Here is a 24,583-nt window from a genome sequence, read left to right as displayed (position 1 = left end):
GTGTACACTTTGTCACGGTCAGCCATGGTTTTCGTTCACTTTCGGGCGTCATACACCACCATGCACCTGGAACACTTGGAGGTTGGAAGTCGTATATTTCAACTTGGACATTTCCCAGTTCCGAGCAGTCTGGAACGCTGCATTAATTTAAGTTAATTTGCATCACCTGTGTTTGTCAGTGCTGCAGCAAGACACAGCACATGGACAGAAACCTCTCCCAAAGGTAATTTCACTTTTTGTTTGTTTTGATTTGGGAACTCCAGCAGCATTTGTCTGCTTTATAGGAGAGCAGCTGCTAAACAATAATACAAAAAATCTAATCTAACTGTCATTATCTTGATTACATTCATACATCCTTTCAACTTATAACTTATTAAACTGATTTGCACACTGTCTGCATGGCCATGTTTAAACAGTATAGCTTTTATTTGTTTACTTTTGATTCTTATGTTTAATACTTGTGTTCTTTTGAACTATTCTTGTGTGGTCTGTTTGTGTACTGCTGCTGTGACATGAGAACTTGCCCCCAGAGATAGATGAAGTATCTATCTATCTTAGTCTGTAACACACTTCTGAATCATCAGCTGAAAAAAGACCTCACATAGAATCTGATATTTTCTTTAAAACATGTCTGTATACTGTATGTTGCAGATCCTGCTGATGAGCCTTTTTCCTCCTCATGAGTGTTCCTGATCTGATGGGGTTCTCCCAGCTGCTGCAGGTCAACACATGCACCAACACACTTGTACGTAACTCTATCCACAACCTTTACCCTACCCTTAACCCAATCCTAACCTGAACCCTAAAACCAAGTCTTAACACTCAAACAGCATTTCTAACCATAGGGACCTCAATTTCCCCATCAGTTAGTGTGCATTCATATTAAAGTCCCCACCAGGATGTTAATACATGAAACACACACCCACCCCACAACAAGGTAATGAGTGTTTTCTTCTGTGTTGACAGGAAGAGAAAGAGATGAGCTCAGTAACAACAGTATGTTGCTCACTTACCCTGGATGAATAAAGAGAAGTGTAAAAGATAAAAACCGGTTGAGTGAGGTCCAGCGGTTTGACTTTTACTTCAGGTATCAACAAGTTTAGATATTTAGACAAATTGGGCTGACCAGATTTTGAAGGGATCTTTACTTGTTTTCATGTTCAGATACTGTGCAGCCTGCAAGAGTTATAAAGTGTGTATTTATACAGCTGTAGCCTTAAAATCACCACCGCCTTTCATTCCTTTCACGAGCTGATAAAATGTGGAAATATTTTCAATGGTTGATTTTTGTTTAGTGATTATGGCTTGTTTCGTTTTGCCGCCTTATGTTTATTCCAAACAAACTGCTGCTGTTGCATCCATAAACATGAAACACATCACTTCCTGCGAGGCAGAGGATTTTTCCATTTAAAAACAGGATAGTGATCCAAATACTTATTTACAGGAAAATGTTATGAATCATTCCCGTAAGGATGATTATTACAGGGACCGAACGCTGTATGACTGTATGGTGTTTGGTGTGTAGTGGTGACATGTGATGGTAGAAACTTCCTGCTTTTAGTGTGAATCTAAGGATGTTTTGAGGATTTCATCCAGCTTGACCAAAAGGAGAAGTTGGTTGGATGAGTGTCAGGAAAAGAAAAGGAGAAGAGGTTGGTCTCGTTTACTGTAAGCAGTCACCTGTGGTTACAGTCAGATGAATGAATGCAAGTCAAGTGGACAAGTCATTGATAAAGACAAACCAGCATTTCCCAATACAAATGGTTGACCGTACAATGGTGATTTAATTTGAAATCTTTATTTCAAACATGCAAGAGAAAGTATATAAAAAAAATATATGTATATATAATATATAAAAATCACAAATGCAACATTCTTCTATCACATGTGCGAAAAGGAGTAGGAAGAAGTAAAACTTATGTACTCCTACCCCTTTAATTCTTACATTCCTTCAATTTACAATATTTTGTTATATAAAAATAGATATATTTTCCCATATACACAATATTAAAGTGATCACTGACAAGTATTTATTTATCTGGCCTTGAATATGTACTTATTCAAACAGCAAAAAAAATAAACATAAAGGAGCACTCCTACTTTCACTACAGTGCTTCTTGATACCTCCTAATTTCTTTACATTACATACAATACATTTACTCAAGTACTGTACTTCCTTTTCTGCTACTTTTGAATTAAACTTCATTACATTTCAGGGGAATATATTGTACCTTTTACTCCACTACATTTAACATGAACACAACATAAAACTGTAAAACACAATGTATTTTTATATATTGAACCAATGGTTCCCAACCTTTTGGCTTATGACTTGTTTGTGGGTGAACCCTTGTCACGTTTCAGATGTCTGGGTTGTTGGCAGTTCCCCTCTTAACTTGTCAATGGTTTCGTTTAACTAACTGAAATCATCCAATGTTTCACCAAAAAAAAAAAGCAGATTAGAGAGAAGTAAAAAAATGCTTTTGTATAACTACTTTTCTCTGCCGTCAATCATCCCACAACCCCTCTGATTGATCTGGTGACCCTTTTGGAGCCGACCCCTAGGTTGGGAGCTACTGGACTAAACTACCCAACCATGTATAAAGTAACTACTTCATATATCCACCTCGAGCAGCTGCTCTGACACTGATGCATCACCATTAACATTAATCATTCCATGTTCGTTTGTTTAACCCCATTCAGCTGATAAAATTTTTCTGTTTACTGAAGTAGGATTTTAAATGCAGGACATTTTGCTTGTAATGAGTATTTTTACATTGTGGTATTGGTACTTTAAGTAAAGGATGTGAATACTTATTCCACCACTGCCCAGTACAACCACATACTGTAAAATGACCGCAACAGGATGTGTTAAAAGAATGTTGCATTGCTTTTAGTCACTTGAGCTTTCCTTCTGACTACCAAACATTGTACTTTTTTCTTCTGGCCATTGCCACTGAGAAATGAATTGACTCGAAACGGCTCATGAGTCATTTATAAAGCAGCATTAGGTAATGCGGACTACTGACCTGTGTTTGAGGACCTAGACAGGAATGGACTGAATTGCAGAAGTCTTAACAGAGTGAGGAAACCTAGTGATGCTTTAATACTTACCAGAAGTAACGAAATGTCATCCCTGTACAAAATCTGACTCTTTCAAAATGGTTTTATTGCAAGAAGTGTGGGGTTGCAGGATTTCTCTCCTCCTGTTCTCGTTCCAAAAACATTTGGAGATTTTTCTTCAGGTGACCAGTGTGATGACACCAGAATGAAAATGTGCAGGGTGAATTCAGTTACTCAGTCCGAATTTGTGATTTGATTGATCATGTATGTATTTGCTTAATTACACCAGATGTCTGCCTCTGGAGTTTGTGCCTTCCAGCTCTTGATTGGCTGAATACACCTGGTTGAGCTAATCATATGTAGGTAGCGCAGACAAGTTGAAAAGTCACTGCTTATATTCACATCCACCTTTTTGAGAAGATTAAAGCAGTCCTGCAGCAGCGGAAGAAGTATTCAAACCTTTTCATTGAGAATGTTATAAATAAATATTGCTAGTGAAATGTATTTAAACTATCAAACACTCAAGGCAGGAAATCACCTCTGATACAGTATATTGTAACATAGTTAGAATATTACTTAGCTGTTGACCTATTCAGATGTAAGTAGCATCTCAGTGTTGTCTCTTAATTCGGGTAGTTTAAACTGTAAATCTGCAAAGTAACTAAGCTCTGAAATAAAAACAGTGGAGGAAAAAGTACAATATTTCCCTCTGAGAGACAATGGAGTAGAAGTACATTTCCAAAAATAGCCACACCCAAGTAAAGTACAAGTACCTGAAATTGCACTTTAGCACAGTATGTGAATCACTGTTGGTCACTTCCCACCACTGGACTCATGACACAATGCCAAACAGGCCAGACTGGGAACTTCTGTATTTGCATGAAAGCACACAATGCTCATGTCCCTATAAACTTTTAGATTTTGTCAAACATTTGCCCTGATGAAGGTTTAGTGACTAAAAGTTTTGGGTCAATATTAAATATTAGCATGTGTGCAGTGACTTCTGTTCTCTGTATTATATCTGCAGTAAAATGCTGTGACTGACTGACATGACTGAAATTCTGACATTAGATTAACTGATGCACCAGTGTGTAGCATTTTACTGTCGTAGCTGCTCGAGGTTGAACTATTTTCTATACAGTTAGCTAGAGTAGTCTGGTGGTTCTCAACCTGGGGGTCAGGCCCTTCCAAAGGGACACCAGATAAATCTGAGGGGTCATGAGATTATTAATGGGGGGGGGGAGAAAACAAAGTTCTCAAATTTAAATCTTAATCTATTAGATTACCTACTTTTGCTTTAGCGAAATGTTGGATAATTTGATCTATTTAGGCTTTGAACTGTTTAAATACAAACCATGTGAGAAGTTTAGAGTGCAATAGCTCTTAAACATCTGAAATGTGACGAGGCCCCAACCAGACACAGCTTTTTTTTTTTCTTTTTTTTAAAGAATTCTTAAGCGAAAAACATTAGGAACCACTGGTGATGGCAATTTCTTTAATTAAATAAACTCTTTCAGGCAAGCACTTGTCTTTCTGGAGGTTTATTCAGGTCATCTGCAAATGGATTCAAAGCGACGCATACATCAGAGTACACGAACGCCTGACAGAGTATAGACAGCTGAGAGAGCCTGTTATTTATCCAGCTTCAGGGTCAAGCGTATCATCTCACAGACACGTTGTCCCTGAAATCTGAATAGCACAGGGAACAGAGATGATTTGACCGTTACGTTCACACACATTCAGCGCCACATTACATGCAAGTCCAGGGGTTACATGAATCATTAAAAACGGTCAATACATTGATATTTTGTGGGCAATGGACAAAGGCATTGCATTTTTCTGCTCAATCTTAGTGTAAAGTATCTACAACGTTCATGAAAATGCAGTACAATATTTCCCTTGGAGATGTAGAGGAGTAGAAGTAAAGTCTAGCATGAAATGGATGCATCAGACTGATAAGATGCTGCACATTTTATTAGACTGAATGTTGAGGGCTGTGAGGTGATTAAAACAGAGCAGCTTTTATGAAACAATACGGTTATGTTTTATTTGGAATAATGCTTTCAAAATCAAAACCTACATGCACACTGACACCAAGAATGTGATTTCCTCCTCAGAAATGAGGCGATCAGACCTGCGTTACCATGGATAAGATGTTCCTGATCCTGGGAAGACACACATTTACTGACAATCACCTACAGACGGAGCCGCTCCTTCCTAAGTGAGGTAGATGTTTCATCTCTGCACACAGATCACACAGCAGCTTCTGCTTCAACAGCTTTTATTTAGCTTCAGAATACATACAGGATACAGTGTAAAATAAAAGAACAAGCATAACAGTATCTGAAACGCCTTATCTCAGACAATAAAAAGGCACAGAGAACTTTGGAAGAGTGAACATGGTTAAAATAAACATAACACCATTTTAAATTTATTTAGGTTTTAGGGTTTATTTGCGTACGGCCAAATAAAACTAATCCTTCACACACCTCAGATGGTGTGCATCGCAAATATATCATCAAACACTGCAACTGAAATAAAACGTAAGTCTAGCTTCAGCTCACATGTTTCGGCACAATTAGTAACAAGTTATACAATTAAAATGGAAAAAAAAAAACCAAATGAATTCTAGTGTTTAAGTACATTCATCATTCTAGTAAACTAACTATTAAAAAGGTTTAGCACAAGTGTATAAAAAGACAAATTTGCCACTGAAATAAATGATGCCACTGATACTCGCAAGTTCATTTGTCATTTGGAAGAACACGCATAATGGCAGTGAGATAGATTTCGTTTGTTTTTAAACACGGAAGAAAAGAATAACGGCAGAAAACTGTTTACATGTGATGGATGTTGGCTAAAAGTCAAAGCAGGGCATCGTGGGAGTTCCTGCGCAGGTTTTACATGTGTAAATGATGATAGAAGCACTGAAACAGATTCCATGTGATAAACTTGAAAGCTGCGATGAATTTAATTTAGCTGCTCGGAGAAATACATTTGTTTCAAGGTTTAACCCATTTAATCATCTTCTACTGATTTCTTTATAGCACCACCAGCTGTTTCCATGAAACAGACAGGCCACCATGACGGTTTCTCACATTAAATCAGTGTTGAAGTGTAAATTTGGAAAGAAAACGGACAACTTTGCAGCATTGGGTTGAGGAAAGCGAACTGCAGCACCGTCGGCACCTGCCCAACAACACTTCACCCAACAACCCAACGTAAGTGACTGTCCTGCTTTAGCTACAAGCAACAAGGTCACGTTGGACCTCACATCATGGTTACGCAGAGTGAGTTTATATTTGTGTGCGTACATGTTTGTTGTGTGATGTATGTGTGCGCTCAGATTGTTATGTTTGCAGACAAATCCAGGGTCGACTTTCTGGCTTTGGGCGCAGAAGTCAAGCCAACTCTCGATTGGAAGCAGCTGCTTCAAGTCAAAGGCGAGAGGGGCGGCGACATGTCAGGTGGGCAAGGTATGAATATGTCTCTCATCAGAGCTGAAACAGAGAGAGAAACACTGTTGTAGACGGTTTGACAATCTTTAGAAGTGAGATGACTGCTTCCTTACTAACCTACAAAGGGAAGATTTTGGGTGGAATATCACTTTAAAACCTGCTTTTAACATGTGATCAGGAAGTGTGCATATTAATAAAAAGGAGTGAATTTACATTATGATTAGTACCTTAAAATATATACTGTATTTCATATTTTAAACATCTCTTATGTTGTGATTGAAGTTGCAAATGTTCCTTAAAATTATACCAGTCCTATTCTTTAAAGCTCCATCGCTAACTGAACACCACAACATGTGATGCTCAGCAGGGTTCGGAGTTAAACCTGCATTAATCTTACCTGCTGTATCACAGAGTCCCTGCATGCCTCCTAAAAGAGGGTCTCTGTCTGTAAGCAGCCGGCTCCGCCCACCTGGTCTAGGGTCCAGGACCAAATCTGATTGGTCAGTTTCCTCAAGACAGCCCTGAACATGGAGTTTAAACAATGATTAAGCAACAAGTCAAGTTGAATTTAAAGCTCTATTTCTTAAATAAGTTTATTTATCATGATACATTCTATGTAAATTGAGTTGTTAGTAAATTCTAATTATTTCAAACCATGTAAATATGATTGAAATATTGACTTTCAGCTGATTCACACTGATCAGGGCTTCAATGTAAAGGTTAATACGCTCTTAGTTTCACTAATAACTGCTGATGTTATGTCTGCCACTTTCCGTCATTTACAAAGTGAAAATAATGCTGTAAGATGGTTTGGATGAAAGCATCTGTGTAATGCGCTGCAGTGAAAGCTGTAAATCAATTCAAACTAAAAAACTGTTTTTTAATCTGACAGTTATTTCTCCTCTTCTCTTCTAAAAGGTCAGACTTTAACATTTTATTATGTCAAATTTTCTTCCTGCAGTTCTCTTTTCTGAAAGTTTATTTCAGGTAAATGTTAAGCATTATTCAAAACAGAAAACATGCTTCTTGTCATTCTCTAAAGCACTTTATAAACTGCTGGCTAAACCCATTTTCTTCTTGTTCTTCCTCCCTCCTCTTCCTCCTTCCACTGACCAGTAATCTGTGGGTGAGAAGAAGTTCCTCTTCTATTGGGGAAGCATCTTGTTTCTGTCTCTTGTCCTGAATCCTCAGCTGGGACAGCATCTCCTCGTCCGGGTTATGAGTCCTGAAAGAGATGCAGAAAGAGAATTTTTATGACTTGCATTGTAAACTTTGTACAACCTACTTTACTCTCCTTAAACAGGTAAATGGGTCTTCAATGTAGAAGTGAGCCTGACAAGCTGAGTCCAATTTGACCTAGTTTGTCCTGAAGTGGCCACCGTACAGAGGACAATTCCTATTGAGTTAACTAAAAACTTGGCCTGTCCTGTGGCGCCACCCTCAGGACAAACGGTTTCTCACTAGATGTAAAGATCTAAGAACAACGTTATTTTCTGGAGTGAAACGAACTCTACAGCTTCACATTATCTACTACGGCTCAACTCATATGTGGCCTGTCGTACCGTTTCCTGCTCACTGTGACTGCCGGTGTCACAGTTGAGGCTTCAGACGAAAAGGACTGAGGTTTGTCGGCTTCCTCTGGCAAATTGCTGAGGACAGTTAGCTGGAAGTCGTCATCCATAGAGATGTATGGAGCCAACATGTCCAGATCCATCCCATCCATGTCCTGAGAAAAGACAGGAAATTAAAGTCAGAGACACAATGGTTCGATGTAACAGTTACACACATGGACAAGATGTCCACCTCTATATTTACTGTATCCTTGCAAAAACAACTTCCAAAGTTGTGCAACAAACTGATCTTCAGTTTTGTTTGACCAAAATTTATCTTTTTCAAAAACATTTTAAATAAAAATTGAACGTTCACACTTTTTTTTTTTTAGTTTTTTACAGCCATCAGCTCTCTACACATCTGATGGATTATTTAATGTAATTTTAAAAAAATTTATTAATCTTACAATTTCAATTTTTGAGCAGTAATCCTCCCAATTGTGGCAACTACAGGTCACAATATTCCATAAAAAAATGCCATTAAGCAGCTGTTTGTGCAAAAGCTGTTTTTAATGAAATTCTTTTTTTTTTATTTTTTTTTTTACTTTCAATCTGTGTTTTTATAATTTGATTCACCCTAAGGTTTGACAAAGAAAAAACACTCTTTCAAAAATGTTCATCCGAAAAATAAAACTTATCAGATGTTAAAGACTGTAGCTGGTACAGAGCTGCTCAGCGAACTTGATTGTATTAACCGTGTTTCAGCGCCTCTACTCATTACCAGTTAGTTCTAAAATTGATTCTAGTATTTTACTGATCACCTTTAAAGCACCTCATAGTTAGTCCCAATTAAACTGCTGAATAGCTGCTCCCCTAAGAGCCAGAGCCTCTGGCAGGTCCTGGCTTATAAAATTACTTTTTATAATACTTTAATTTTTGTATTATTGAACTTTCTTTGCCTCATTCCCTCCTGAAATATTTGAATCCTTACAATGGTTTGTAAGACACTTTGTTTTGAAAAGGTTTGTATAGGTTTGTCTGCTCTTACCTCCAGTGTTTCTCCTTTTTTCTGATCCTCATTTGGCCAAATGGCAAAGAACTTCTCCACATCGCTGGTGTCCATCACAACATCCTCACAGGAGCTCTGAGGGAGAGCAAACTGTTAAATCAGACATCAAAACTAATACTTTCCAAGTTTAAAAAAAAGTAAGGCTTGTATTTACCTGGTCAAGATCAGGTGAGGAGGGTGGTGATGATGATGGCGATGGAGTGATGGGGTTGAAGATGGGTGAGAGGAGCTGTCGCAGCTGTGGAGAGCACAGATCCTGAGGGTGGTCCGGCACAGAGTCTGGACTGGACGGACTGGCAAACGTCAGCTCAACAAAATCTGACAGAAAACGGAAGATTTCAACATTAAATAAAACCAAAAAATACTTTTAAACCAAGCACTGAATTTAAATATTGTACATATTAGTTGCTCATTAATAAAGTCACAAGAAGAGCCACGTGAAAGGACATGTATGAAATATTGTATAACAAAACTTTTTAATTTAATACATAACTTCGCCACATGATTTTATGCAAACTGCCAATTTAATTTGTTCACTTTGGTTTATGACTAAAAACTGTAAAGCTAATGGAGGTTCCTATCAGCCTCAGCTGTATTTACTGCTAAACATTAAACCTTAACATCAGCATGTTAGCATTGTCATTGCTGACATGTTTTTCAAAGCACCTCTGTGCCCCAAAGAGCTGCTAGCAAGGCTGTAGAAAGTAAAACTCCAGACAACATGCTAGTGACTGAACAAAGGAACAACATGTACTTACTGATAATGACCAGATTCAAGAGCTAGTTCCCACTAACTAATGAGGTAAAATAATAAATCACTATTCATCACTGGTGCTCAAGTTAATATAAATATCTTTGGCTTGGCTCACCTCCTGTCAGCGGCACAATGGCGTCTCCGGCCTCCGGAGCCAACTGGAGGAGCTCCTCCGGCTGCTCCTTCAGTTTGAAGAAGAGCTCTTCTGCGCTGCTGGAATTCGAACATTCGTCATCAGCCTGACTGGAGCTGGTTAGACACTCACTGTCAGGGTCAGAGTCACAGATGTCAGAAGTCCCACAATCCTCCGATGCAAGCGCTGTTGAGTGGGGTTCAGTCTTGCCACAACGGATCTGCTCAATGGAGAAAACAACGTCCGGCTGCTCCACGGCGCTGCAGAGGAAGACGATGTCGGAGGTAAGAAGAGTAAGGAGTAGTATTTACCACGTCATTGCATGTTAACCCTACACTACATCCTTTCTCACATCTTCTGTTACCCTAAAAACACCATCTCTGTCCTGGCTTGTGTTGTGACGTGTCATCGCTGCTTTTTAAAGTACCTGAGTATGAAGTTGAGGCAGACGATGGCCTCTGGCTGCGACGTCTTGCTGTTGTAGATGATAGTCGCCTGGGTCTCCGCCCAGACGAAGCCGCCGCTGTTCACCAGGAAACGGTAGTGGCTGGTGCTGACCTGACCTTTGCTCAGCACTACAGAGTGTGGACAGACAGAAATAAGATAGGTGAAAAGGGATGGTCATGAAGGATGGAAGTTTGTTAACAGACTTATACAAACACAAAAACCCCCAGAGACTTATATTTTAACTTCTTATAAAAGATTTTATAGATTCCTTTGTGGAATCTATAAAATCTACAATTCTGGACACAAGATAATTGCTGAAAAAGGTCAAACATGCAAAATTTCTTAGAGCAGACACAATATTCAACATGTTTTAATGATACATTTTGTGTTTCGAAAGTAGGTCTACATGTTTAAATAAAATAATAATACTGTTTTCAGGCAGTTTCTGTGGACAAGTGAAGTTAAAATGAGTAGAACAACACAGTTTTGTGATCACTGTTATGTACAGTGTCTTTTTTCTGGTATAGTACACACACACACACACACACACACAAACTCACATATGTGCAGCCATTTGTTCATCTGATTAGAGTCGAGTGCATGATGAAACTCAAAGGCTGAGCGGCCAATCAGATCGTCGGGTTTGTATCCCACCAACTCTGTCACCCTGGAAACAGGAAGATTGAAGAAAAGCAACAGAAGAATTAGATTTCTATTCCCATCTCGCTTTTCTCTCTTTGTGATTTCCCCCCCTCAAAGCAGAACCTCTCTTTTCTCTGAGGTCAAAGGTCAGTCAGTTTATCCTACCTGCCCTCGCAGTGTGTGAAGCACAGGTCCATGCTGTGGCGGGTGAGAAAGGTGCAGGTGTCCAGAGGGAACTCCACGCTGGACGGGTGAGGGATGGGCTCACACAGCAAGGTCATCACTCTGGCTGCAGGGGGCGACGTGGAGCTGCCGGCAAATGGGCGCATGTGACCTGTGCAGTGGAGAACCTGCAGAAACAGGAACACAATTCATTTTAAGTTTGAGGGCAGAGCATTGTTTCAAGTTTTACAAACCACTTCAGTATCAATTTCAACATAATGCTTTTTTTATACCTAAACTTACTGAGAACAAAAGATATTTTTGTAAAGCCACATGCATTAACTGCAGCAGTGTTTAATGTTGTCGTAACACTAACCATCATACTAGAACTTTGCCTAAATAATAAATGTACTCAATAAGTATCTGATCAAAGAATTTTTTAAAGCTGGGGTAGGAAATGTTGGAGAAACTAGCAGGAGACAGCTAGATTTTTACAAGTATTCAACCTAAACTAGATCCAACTAGATCCTTACGCGCTCCCTCCGAAACATGTTTTCACGCACAGGCAGAGTGCACAGAATTAGGCTTATTACAGTCTTGCAACAGCCACAGATACCAGGTTTTTTCTTGTGTGTGTCAGACCATCTGATTTATTGATTATAAAGAGAATTTTAAACAAATTAAATAAAATGCCTCCCCCAGTTTTAAGTCAAAGTCATATCAAGTCTTCATAGTCAAAATGCAAATCAAGTCTTCCAGGTCTCTGCACGCTGACCATTAAAACAATTAAGGCTCTGCAAAGCATGCCTATCACCGTTTTATTTCATTATTATTGTTTCAGAAGTTTACCAGGCAAAAATTTGTGACTTTATAGCAACTACAGGAAACATTTTATTTTGAGTTCATTCTGAGTTTTCACCACCTCGTGTCATAAAGATGTAGATATGGTTATTGCGAGCATTTGTTTTGGAAGAGAGCTGTTTGCAGGATGCATAGCGATGAGGTAATGCATCCATTTGTGGATATGTAAGATTAATAATATGACTATATAGCTACTGTAATTATCATGTAATCATCCGTAGATCATTTTGTCTGAGTCGTGGTGACAAGCATTCAGAAAGTATATATATATATATATAACCTAAAAACTATTTGTAGTTGCTTCAATGGTTTTATTTTCAGGTCAAGTTGAGAGTTCAGACAAGTAGCCAAGTAGGTCATGAGCATTTTTATCACTTGAGTGATACCTGAGTCCAAAGACCCAGTCTACAGCTCTGCTGCCATGAGATATCTTGAAAGAACACCCAAACTGTTTTCATTACAATTAGAAAACATATTGTTCCTTTATCCTGTAATAAACTATCAATAAACACAGACTAGACATCTGATGCTCTGTTGTGGGAGAATGAGTGAGTGTTGTATAATAAGTGTGTGTGGATGTGTGTTTCATAAACAACTGTGTACTCCGTGCAGTTTGAAAGGAACAGGGCCGACTGCCAGAGATGATGGGACCTACTCATATCTCTTTCAGGCTGGACTTCAGCCCTGTGTGTATGTGTGTCCTCAGAGCAGCTGCTCTTGGCTGGACAGAGCGGTCCACACTTGACTTGAGCACTGAGATAACTTTGTGTGTGTTTGCACGTGATTCATCTGTGTTAATTCATCTCTGCACCTTCCAGGAGGCAGACTTGATGTTGACAGTGCGCCCCCTGCTGGTCAGAGTGCTCTTCATTCTCAGGAAGAAGTTCCTCTCACTCGGCTGTTCTGTCAACAGTTTCTTGCTCAAACCTGAAAGCAACAGACACGTACAGAAGTTTATTAACACCAAGTTCTTTGAGTTTGGTTTCCAAACCAACACATTTATGATTCATAAAGTATCTGAACTATTTTTATAGATTGATCAAAAGCACAGCTGGTAACGCCAATGCTAATGCTTTTTCACAAAACATCCCTCCTCTGTATTGAAATGCCTATAGTGACAGAGGATGATATAACCGATATATCTGACATTAAGTAATTACAATGCATGCTGATGATTTAGCACGCTAACTAGCATAATCTCAAACAGCAGCACAAAAACAGCACATGGCATTAAATACTGGAGGAGACCAAACTCCCAAAAAAGTGTGTGTTTGTTTAACATTTACACACGTCAAAGCTTTATGTTACATTTCCTGTTGTACACTGTCTCATTGTAATAACGAAGGCAATAACAAGCGCCTGACCTGGACGTGGAGTCAGCAGGTCTCGGAGCTCCTCCTGATCACAGGGATGAACAAAGTCGTAAATACTCTGACCCAGCAGCTCCAGCTGTACACAGCAAAAGACAACAACAAATGTCAGTAACAAACAAAAACTGATGCATTGGTTTGAGATTGGAAAGCTTGCTGCATCCATTTTAAAAGTTCAAATCAATAAAGATTCATTGATATCACATTCTTTTAGTTTAAATACGATTCTTTATGTATTTTGTGTGACTGGTGCCTTGTTTAAAGGTTTATGTGTGTTCATTTTTCCTCTGTATTGCAATTTACCATAGTGTTGTTAAATAAAGAAAAAATCAAATAAATGATTGGCTGAGGTGTTTGTTTGATTAAATCATTACAGCTTCATGTCACTCCTGTGTGCATAACATCATAACCTAGATGAGCTTCAACGATACACTTGATCTCCAACAGAGCTAAGAATAGATTTAAGGGATGTCTCTGCTCTCCATCCTGCTCGAGTTACTCGGAATAAGTCACATACTCTCCCAGAGGCTTACAGTAAAAGCACCTACATCGATTAAAGAAACAGAACCAGTGTACTAAAATCTAAATCTAAAGAGTAGTTTAGAGAAACGATATATATTTTCAATACAGAATAAAAAAAAAACATTTTTAGGTATTTTGATGATGGTATTTTTCCTTGTAAAACACGTGCTTCTACTTCTTAGTCACAGTTAAAATGATGATTCCTCACATCTGCTACAGTTTTTTGGGAACACTACCACTGGCTGATAAGATGGAAAATCACTTTTTGATGCTGACTTATCACAAGACTGTCACACTCAACAGCAGCTGAACCGGACACATGAATGAGGAACGGAGGCCAGCAGGTTTGAAATGATGTGGAAAAGCTTAATATGAAAGCAGATTTACTGTGAAGTAAATACTTTTCTTTTTTGTTCACATGTACCTGAGTGATGCCGATGTGGCTGCTGACGTTTTCCGTCAGGTAGATCATGTCTCCCTCCTCAGTCATCACCATGATGAAACCAGCCAGTGCCTGAGGGTAGAAAACGTCCATTGGATCTTCCTCCTCCTCCTCCTCCTCCTTCTCGTCCTCTTCAGAATCCTCTTTCTTATTCTCACATGCTATAAAAACAACAAGGTGATGACTATGGAACATCCTTGGTTAAAACGTGTGTCTGACGACCATCTGAAGATGTGCTTCTTACCGGGTTGAAGAAGACGGCGCACCCGCAGAAAGCTGAGGGCGATTCTCATGATGGCGGATTTGTCCAGGTGGGTTGTGACTCGGCGAGGAAGCGGCAGAGTGTGGGCGAGCTCATAAAACACCTCCGTCTCTTGACTCCGCCTACATCTGGCAGCATCACGAGAACGCAGCTTCCTCTGCTCGGAACTGGTACTACAGGAGGAGGAGAGGGAAAAACAGAAGGATAGGACATGATTAATAGAGATGAAAACAGGGACAGGAGAAGAGGAAGGAGGTAAAAGAGGAAAACAAAAAGAGGGTAAAATGTTTAGGAAGGACACAAATCAGATGAGACGAACAAAACGGAAATGAGAGGAGGAGAAAAGACATGAAGAAGAGAGAAAAATGTGGGAAAGTGGGACAAAAAAAGAAAAATAGAAGTCAGTGGTGAGTCCAGGATTTCACAAAGATCACGTCACACACTCCTCACTTCATGTCTCAGCGTTGTTAAAATTTTTCTCAGAGCTCTACAACACAGTTCAGATCCCCTCACACCAGATGCTTCTCTTTAATTTCACAAACAACTAAATTTCAGCTATTCCAGTTCAGTAATCAGGTAAAGAAAAAGAAAGACATTTATATGCACTGTTTCGTACTAACTTACACTAAATGAGAAATTGAACTTGCAATCTTACACCTTAAGGTTCTGCTGCTGCTTCAATCTCATAGTTTTCTGCATTCTCAAACTTCTGTCAACCTCTCACACAAAATGCTGTTTTTAATAACAATTTTAAGTTTCTTCTATCAACTACCAAGGAACAGAGAAAACAATCTTTCTGCACTACGATTTAGATTTTCAGATATATGATTTGCCTTAACTTCAGTTCCTGCTAGTTCACTGCTCAAGTTTGGTGCTAAGAGGAGTTCAGGATCAGCCAAGTGAACTGCAACAATCCAACAAATATGTGATACACTCATTACAAATACTTTATGCTATGATCAATATGTCTGATAACTTCACATCATTGCCCTTTCAAAGTCTCATTTAAAGTCTGGAATCTTTAAATGGAGTCTGTGAAGAATGTTATCTCCTGATCCCAGGGGCCCTCTAACGTCCTTCTGGGACTTGATGGAATCCACTTTAGGAACCACAGTAGTGCTCTTCTCCTCAGCCCTCTGTAACTTAATCTCTGGTGTTTTCCAAAGGGGGCGAGACATGGAGGCCTCTGCCTCTTCATATGGATGATCATGGCCAGAGAGTTTAGCTCTGTAAACATTCCTGGATGTTTTTGTTTTTTTTAAAGTGGGAAGAGAAGTGATAACAAAAATAGTGAAAAATGTCCTAAACTGAAGGGAACAGAATGTTATTTATTTCTGCCACTGGGAGACTGGGAGGCTGTCCAGAGCCTCCCAGTCTCCCTCCCCCCCTCCCTCCCTGCCTGCCTGATCTGGCCTAAACCAAAAGACGTGCTGACGAGACAAAAGCAGGGTTTCATTTCTCTACAGTGTGTAGATATGCAATCACATCAAATCAGACACAGGAACAGCATCAATATGTTCCTTCTTGAAATGACCTCACACACAACTAACTTCTGCCCTTTCAAATACTTTCAGCACACTGCAACAGCAACAAAAGGTATCAAGTGCTGTAAAATGAAATTAAGAAACTAATAATCAACAATAATAAAAAGGAAGATTATATGTATTACCACCCAGAGCTCAGTGTGGCTGACTCTTGCACATTTTATGAATCAAATTGGACTCTAAATATATATTATTATACATACTGCAGCACAACACAAAGGACACAACACAAGACACCAGCCGGATGCCAGCTCTAAAATAACTTCTCAGCAGTGACAGTGACAGCTGACAAAGCAGAGATACAATTTAAACATATAGTATATTATTAAAACAAAATAGTACAACATAATTCAATAATGTCTGACCTTGCTAAGCATTAGCATGCCTTTATACAACGGCCTCAGAGAATCACACTTAAAGGCGATGATGATATGATAAAGATGTTGAAAAAACATAAATTATAGTATGGTTATAATAGTGATAATCCACTTTCACAAACACAGCGATTAGCAAAAATAATGCACTTCACCAGCTCGACTGAGATATCCATCAGTGTTAGCTTATTTATGTGCATCAGTTTCCTATTTTAAGACTATTTGTTCTGTGTTTGTTAAAAATAATTACTATGGGACGATATAATGTTATCAGATTTTTTTAAACTCCTGAGTATTGATACCTTTTTATCTGTAGCACTCCACAGAATAGAACTGCTCAGTGAATAATCTCTGATCCACAATCTCCAGTCCAAACTATAACTTTTAGTATTAAATTTGAATTTATATCAACAAAATATGACAATTTTTGTTTCTCCATGCTAAAGTTCTATTGCTGCTACTTCTGTATATGCAAAATTTATTGCACAACTGTTTGTCTGGATCCCGCCTTTGTTGCACTTCCAAAAAGGTTTTTCAGTTTTTCCCCTTTGAAAAAGTTTTTTTGTGGCATTTTTTGCTGTCCCAGCGGGTCTCAGTGACTTCTTTACACCACTTTGTGTCACATTCAGTCAGAAATGGACAAAATATAGCAACTATCTTATCTTAAATTACAGTAGGAGAAGGAATCTGAACAGCTTGCAGGTTTCCTGCACATTAGGAACCTGAACAGCTTGCAGGTTTCCTGCACACTCTGAATTTATCTGAAATTATATCTGACTTGTTCAAAGGCAGAAAGCCATCATCTGTTATTGTTTAACCTGTTAAGAGTGAAAACGTATAGTCAAATAAAACCCCATTCAGTGGTGTTGCCACAGTATGTGAACTCTATCCTAGTATTCAGACGATAGGACACAATGTTCCTGCCAAGTGAAAAAGACCTCGACACACCCTCCCCGTTCTCATCCAATATGACAGGTAGTTTTAACAGCTAAACCACCTGTAATGCTGACAATCTCTGCAAGAGTATTTGAAGTGGGATTAATGAAGTTTGTTAAACACACACATGTTGTTAGTGCTGCTCCCTCAGTAGATGATACAGTAAATCTGTTAAGACTGAATTTCACTTACAGCACAAAGAGGCAGCAGAGGTTTCCAGAACGTTTCTTTTTTTTACTGAAGCTATAAACACAAAGGGGGGCAGATCTATTACAACATACTCATCCACAATGTGGTTTTTGTACAAAGTTTAGAAACATGCACACACATTTGTACAATCTGTGTGTCACAGCAACTGTCTCAGAGCTGCCAAGGTATTTCTCACTGGGAGGAACAGCACTTTTTTTCAGACAGTCACTTTATCTGCCAAGCCCTTACAAAGACACATTATTGGAAAAGTAGAGAAAATTATATAAATCACACTCACTGTACAAAAGACGGTTTGGTTTGTGTCTTACTGGTGCTGGGAAAGATTCATTGTTTTAAGATCACAAAGTGGACTTCTTTCTATTTTGGAAAGAAGTTCTCCAAGTCCAGTTGCCCTTGATTTTAACCTTCCTTGGAAAACTACGACCTGTATGACTGAGAACCCTCACAGACAGAAATGGATGGATGAACATAGACATTATAGTATATAGTTTAGTAAAGTGGGTCTATACACAGCAAATTTGAACAAATTCTGGTCTGACTGACCAATTAAAATAGATAAGTTGTCTCCACATTTTTAATTCAACCAAAGATTTTGTTTTCTGCAAGCGGATTTACAAGGCTGTTAGCACGACTACAGACTTTATTTCTATCCCAACTGGCTTCCACAAAGCGGTCGCTAGTCTTGGTGGGATCCACAAAAAAAAATTAACAACATATTGATACTGTATGATTTAAAGTCATCTGTGTATCAATAAAATCTGCGTACCGAGGATAAGAAACTATTATTATTAGTGAGAGTACTAGTCTTCTCAGGGAGACCTATCAGCAGAACATCTGTCAACATCTTCGGTGTAAATAAATACCGTAGGAGCCACAACATTACTAATAGTTTATAGAAAAAAGGTCACATGTGCATTTTTGATACCCAACATGCAGGCAGCTTCTGACACAATATCTCAAGTCAAATTTATTTTTACATTTGAGGATCTGAATACATCTGAGGGGCAGCAGAGCTGAACGGACACACACACACACACACACACACACACGTAGGCAGCCCTCAAAACAGAGATATGACCACCATTATACCCACATACTTTAATGCCAAGACGAATGCTGGCCCGCAGACACACCCGCATAAACAAAATTACAAACTCACGTCATCCAGTCAAGCTGAGATAATAACCGACTTCATTATGTCTCCTTGGGTGACGTCTCTTCAGGAAAAACAAACAGACAAAGCCCACTTGACTCTTTCTACATCAAAAGGCTTTCACCAAATATCTTCGGGGGCTGCCCCAGGAATGTTTTGTTTGGTTGAACAGTGGTAGCCAACCTGGGGGTCATCAAACCCCAAAAGGGGTCGTGACATAAATTGAAGGGGTCATGAAATGATTTAACACGGTTGGAAAGAAGAAAAACAAAAAACAACACTTTCTTTTTTCAGACTTTCTTATAGTCTTCCCCTGTTCTTGTGAATTACGAAATAATTTTTACTCTTCAGGGACCATTTCTGTATTATTTGGATAAATTGAACCATATTTGGGTTTAGTCAACAAGTGTGAGGAGAGAATCACTTCAGTACGTGTGATGGATTGTCTGGTTTCCATTATGTGGAGCTGGAATGCCTTTGACTTCCATCTTTTTTATTCCTTTGACATAAGTTTCCTTGTGAGCAGAAACCATGACGTTCTAACTTTTTGGAATTTTAGTTGTGTTATTTTGTTTATACACAGCTACTGCTGTGTAGTACTGTACTACTACTGTTAATGCTACAGCTAATAGTTCTACTATTGTTAATACTACTGCTATTAATACTTCGGTTTACAGTAATACTACTACTGTTAACACAAAGATAAGGAAGTATTTATTTTGCACAAAGTATGTTACAATTCTATTTATAGACTCATTGATCAATCAAGAAAATAATTCCCAGATTACTGGATAATGAAAATATTTGTAAGATGCAGCCCTAATTCAGATGTTGGGTAACTATGCTACAAATATTAAACATGACCAGAAAATAAAAATTGAAAGTGCATCACACTGCAAGAAGGAGATAACTACTAGTAGTAGTACTGTTAATAATACTGCTGCTAATAATGATCTGTCAAACACATACGATCTTACACTCACTCTAACACAGCAACAAATAGTCGGCCAGCTTGTGGATCATTAGAGAACAGAGTGTACTCAGAGAGCAGAGGTGCACTTTGGCGACCGCTTCTTATTGCTTTATGTGAGTGTGTGTTTGAGTGTGTGTGTGTGTTTGCACCTGGGAGACATATGAAGGCCTGATTGTGCACAGCACCAAACTCTGTGGTGTGTGTGTGTGTGTGTGTGTGTGTGTGTGTGTGTGCGCGCACTGGAAAACAAACCATGGTTACTGACTGTAAGCAGTTGTGCATTAGCAAAGGCAGTCCCGTGATAGTGTACGAGAGGGGAAACAAACCCACGCACACGCCAATTAAAAAGGACATTTAGGCAAAGACACGCCTTCAGCTTCTTTAACACACATACACACCTCATTTAGAGAGAACACAATGTCCTCTACTGTCCTCAACTAGAGTCAGAGAGAGAGAGAGAGAGAGAGAGCTTCAGTGTGCCACAAGGCTTAAAAGTGAAAGGAACAGAAAGAGAACGTACAGCACAGTAGATGAACAAGGAAGGAAGCTAAAGTGCAAGAGAGAAGGAAATGTTTGAGGAAGGAATGTGCACACACACACACACACACACACACACACACACACCGGACATCTCATAACCCTCTTGACATGCTTATTACACTCCGAGTAACAAATCACACTCGGCCTCGTTTGGTTTGGAACACACTGTTCACCAAAACAAAGACTGTTGCAACTGGGAGAGGAGAGCGTGACTGCAGTGCACTGCTGCTTTCACACACACATAAACAAACACGACCTCACGTTTCTTTTCCTACTGACACTGGCTTGTGGACGACAATGATACCAGTGTATTTTAGATCAAATTTGCCAACATCAACAATTTAAAGGTTCACATGAGCTGCAAAACAATAATGCATTTTCGCTATTTTTACAATATTTTTTCCTAGAATAAAGTTAAAAACACATCTGTAAGTATCGATGACATCGAAGGACACTGAAATGTTTCACTGAAGTCAGATCCGTCTCCAAAGTCACTCTCTAGTGTTATCATTTTATATTTATAGTAATTTTTAAAGCACATATGCCAAACATCTCAGTCCAGCTTCTACATTGTTAAGATTTGCAGCTTATCTTTGTGTTATGTGATATTAAACTGAATATCTTTGAGTTTTGGACTATTGACAAAAACAACATCTGATGACGTCACCTTGGGCTGTGGAAAATTGTGACGGGCATTCTGACATTTAATAGATCAAAAGAAAGAAAACAATCTGTAGACTACCTGACCTGATAATTAAAATTATCATTATGTACAATAGTTGCAGCCCTAACGGACCCTGCTTAGGAAGTTTTGCAGTCACTGGTAAATCAATATCAGATGTTGAAGTCTGAAATTAGTAGACAGGAAGATATCAGTTTAACTTCAGTATTCTTGTTTCTTGCTCCCACTAATGTTGAAATGCACACACATTCATGCTCCATCACATGTTTAGTAGTTTCATTGCTGATCTATGAACACTTGGTTACAAACATCTCTTGTTAAAATCTGAACCTGATAAAAGTTGAACATAAGATCTGGCCTAGACTCTTCCTAAACTCAGGTACTCAGGTATCAGATTGGAAATCGTATTGAAACATTTCAGAAGTTGCCTCGCTGTAGTGGCTGTCGCAACCATTGGCTGGAAAGTGCAAAAACAGATGATGGAGGAGGCAGAAGACGGTTGGAGCTTTTAACTTTTAAACGTTTTAAGTGTTTTTTAAGGAAGATTTCTACGACTATTGTTTTTATCAAATAATCAATTTTGTTAATCGTTTCCTGAAGCCAAAGGAAACGTCTTCAGATTCCTTGTTTTGTCGGAACAACAGTCCAAACCAAAAGATATACAGTTTACTATTAGAGTACAAACAGAAAAATAAAAGCTGAAAATATATTCACATCTGAGAAGTTGTAATCAGCACTTCAAGTCAAGTCAAAAAACTTAATTATCCCACCTGAGGAAATTTGGTTGCAGCCATGCCAACACATTAGTAATAAAAATCATAATCAAATAATGCCACAATATAGGCACATCACAGGGACTAATGGTGAAAACGTGAGATCGATTCAGATGAAGACAAAAAATCAGCCTAATTACATTATGTGCTTCGGTGCAGAGATCACATGTGCAAATTCAGGCTACTAACTGCCCTGAAAACAAAAGAGGCGTTGTATCTTTTGTCCCATCTACGGCCTGAAGGTAGGAGCGTAAACTCCCTCTGAAGTGGGTTATCAGGACAGTCCAGTATGACCTGAGCCTTGCCGCTTTGCAGAGGTCAGAGAGCTGCAGCTGACTCACTCCAATTACTTTAGTGACCACTCTCTGACAAGCTGGCCGAGAATATTCTTGCTGGCCAGATTCAGTTTCCCAAACCAAGCCACAATGCAAAAGGACAGAAGAGACTCAGTGAAATTTCTAACAGAGCCGTCATTCAGCAATCGTACGGCTTTTTGTGTTGTTGTCTAAATAAATACAAAAACATTTTATCTCGTTTTCTCTTATGCATTGAAAACATATGAAAAACAACTGACTGCATGCATCAAGCTGCACAGTATTTTATGTATGGTTACACCCCCCACCCCCCCTGACCTCAGCAGCCAGGTCAGGTATGTGCAAGTTGTTTGGACAGGAAGAAGTAAGTCCACCCCTACAGCTATTTCCAGCTTCAGTGTTTGCATGAGACACTGGTGGTTCTGGTTTAAAACTGGCTCTAAGCCCAAAGATGGACATCTATACCGTAAATCAACATGGCAGCAGGGCTGTATGAGCTTACATCAAACGAAAGCCCGAAAACTGCAAAAGGGTTAATCTGTGAAGCTCACCAGCCACTAGAATAGTTCACTCATAAACTAACTTCAGTCTTCCTATTTTCAGACTTTGTCCTCTCTGGCCACCATACAGTACAACAAAACAATGTTTCTGTATCAAATGGATCCCACTGAGAGGCAGGCTCTTACAAGACATAAAGGAACATGCATTTACATGCTGTATTATAATGTGGCACCAGATATTATTAACATTAGAAAACCACATTATTGCATCTTTTGGCTTCGACTATTTTGCCATGCTAAGAGATACTCAGACAGCAGAGAGGAAGTACTATTCTTGCTCTCTCTGCATGTTTTGAGATGGTACTGCATTTTTAACGGCATCTTTAATTATAATGAATGTATTAATGCTACACAAAGTCACAAGAACATGAACACGTAGCTGCAGCAATTTAAAGTCCGTAACAGCTGGACATAATAAAAACATAAATAATATGAAATATGGGTCAGTGAAGCCATGAAGCAACAACCCGCTGTCTGTTGCTGCAGTAATGATCAGTCTGAGTCATGAACAAAGGCTGCTGTGGACTTATGACCAGCTATAATAACAACACAGGACGCTTTACAGAGATATTAAACGAATATCACATCTGATTAAAAAAATATACCAGAAATTATATTCTCTTCACTATGAACGCACTATAGAGAACCACAAACAAACCCATGTTTATGGGTAATCGTGTATTTAAAATAAGACTTCACACTCAAAATTAGTATTTGGATCAGAGATTAGGCACTGAAAGACAAGAACGGATGTATTTATCTCTGAGCTGGCGGTGTGAAAGCGACAGTGATGTGTCGCGCTGTTTATCGCTGTGATCTTCAGCCTGTTTTTTTTAGGGCTCATGTCGGAAAGTTGCAGTGGAACAAACGATGCGACTCGCAAGACGACTCGGAATAAAAAGACTTAAACTAAATGTGTATTTAAATAAATCAGCCTTACCGCTTGACCGCGACGGTGTCCTCTTTCTCCTCCATGTTCAAACTGGAAGGCCGAGCTGCGATTCGGCTTCTTATTGTTGTTTATTCTGGCACAAGACTGGAGAGCCTGTAGCATCAGCTGTGTCAAAGTGGCAACTGCAAGAACACGCTGTTTCCGTTCATTCTTTTCAGAATAAAAGTCTTCTCCTACTTAATACTAGAATGCGTTTGAAGGTCCTTGTCGATATGTGTTTTTCAAGACTTGCGCCTGATTATTTATCCAAGTACATTTACTTAAGTAGTGTAATTAAGTACAGATAATTTAGAACTTGTAGTTTACTTGAGTTTTTATGTTACTTTATATGATCAAAATGCAGATGAAGTAAACAAACCATGTACTTCAGTAAAAGTACAGATATCCTTGCTATAAGTTTTCCCTTAAAGGTAGAAGTCTTCAATTTAAATTTCTACTTGAGTCAAAATACAAAAGTACCTGATTTTAACAATACTTAAGTATCAAAAATAAAAAGTATTATTAGTATCGTTATGCTTGTCAGGGCTTGCTGACATGACAAACGATCATAAAAATAGTTGCCAGTTAAATTTCGGTAAATCGTGTAAACATTTTTATTTGTAAAGTAACTACGAACTGAAATAAGTACATTATTTCCTTCTTAAATGTGGTGGAGTCGAATTAGAAAGTGGCATGAAACTTTAAAGTACAAATACCTTTAATTTGTACTTAAGTACAGTTGCTAAATAAATGTACTTAGTTACTGTCCACTGCTGTCAACATGTAAAAAATGATACCTCGGGACAGTTTAAAGGTCTTGTATACTCTCACACAGGTGTTTTCAGTTCATTCAGCTAG

At 38.8% G+C, this 24,583-nt stretch overlaps 1 protein-coding gene and 1 long non-coding RNA gene across 3 annotated transcripts; one reads left to right on the top strand and one right to left on the bottom strand.

Annotated features, from left to right (window-relative positions):
* Nucleotides 1-148: 148 nt before the first annotated feature.
* On the top strand, nucleotides 149-8,446 carry LOC123985429. Of its 2 annotated transcripts, none has more exons than XR_006828658.1 (7): nucleotides 149-223; nucleotides 652-745; nucleotides 5,181-5,289; nucleotides 6,111-6,284; nucleotides 6,426-6,539; nucleotides 7,483-7,508; nucleotides 7,638-8,446. It is a non-coding gene; the product is annotated as an uncharacterized LOC123985429 (long non-coding RNA). The 2 variants fall into 2 exon arrangements; XR_006828659.1 differs by having other exon boundaries at nucleotides 191-223; nucleotides 652-721.
* On the bottom strand, nucleotides 5,328-23,875 carry hif1al (hypoxia inducible factor 1 subunit alpha, like). Its single transcript, XM_046072905.1, has 15 exons — nucleotides 23,735-23,875; nucleotides 14,718-14,908; nucleotides 14,456-14,634; nucleotides 13,504-13,588; nucleotides 12,951-13,066; nucleotides 11,282-11,466; nucleotides 11,035-11,141; nucleotides 10,455-10,602; nucleotides 10,010-10,287; nucleotides 9,295-9,458; nucleotides 9,120-9,215; nucleotides 8,084-8,247; nucleotides 7,635-7,746; nucleotides 6,919-7,042; nucleotides 5,328-6,563 (listed from the first exon to the last, which is right to left on the bottom strand). The coding sequence occupies exons 1-15, from the start codon at nucleotides 23,767-23,769 to the stop codon at nucleotides 6,496-6,498; spliced, it is 2,052 nt and encodes a 683-aa protein (XP_045928861.1). The 5' UTR covers nucleotides 23,770-23,875; the 3' UTR covers nucleotides 5,328-6,495.
* Between the last annotated feature and the right edge of the window lie 708 nt (nucleotides 23,876-24,583).

Source organism: Micropterus dolomieu, linkage group LG17 (genome assembly GCF_021292245.1).
Source record: "Micropterus dolomieu isolate WLL.071019.BEF.003 ecotype Adirondacks linkage group LG17, ASM2129224v1, whole genome shotgun sequence".
NCBI lineage: Eukaryota > Metazoa > Chordata > Actinopteri > Centrarchiformes > Centrarchidae > Micropterus > Micropterus dolomieu.
This window is presented reverse-complemented; position numbering and strand designations above follow the sequence as displayed.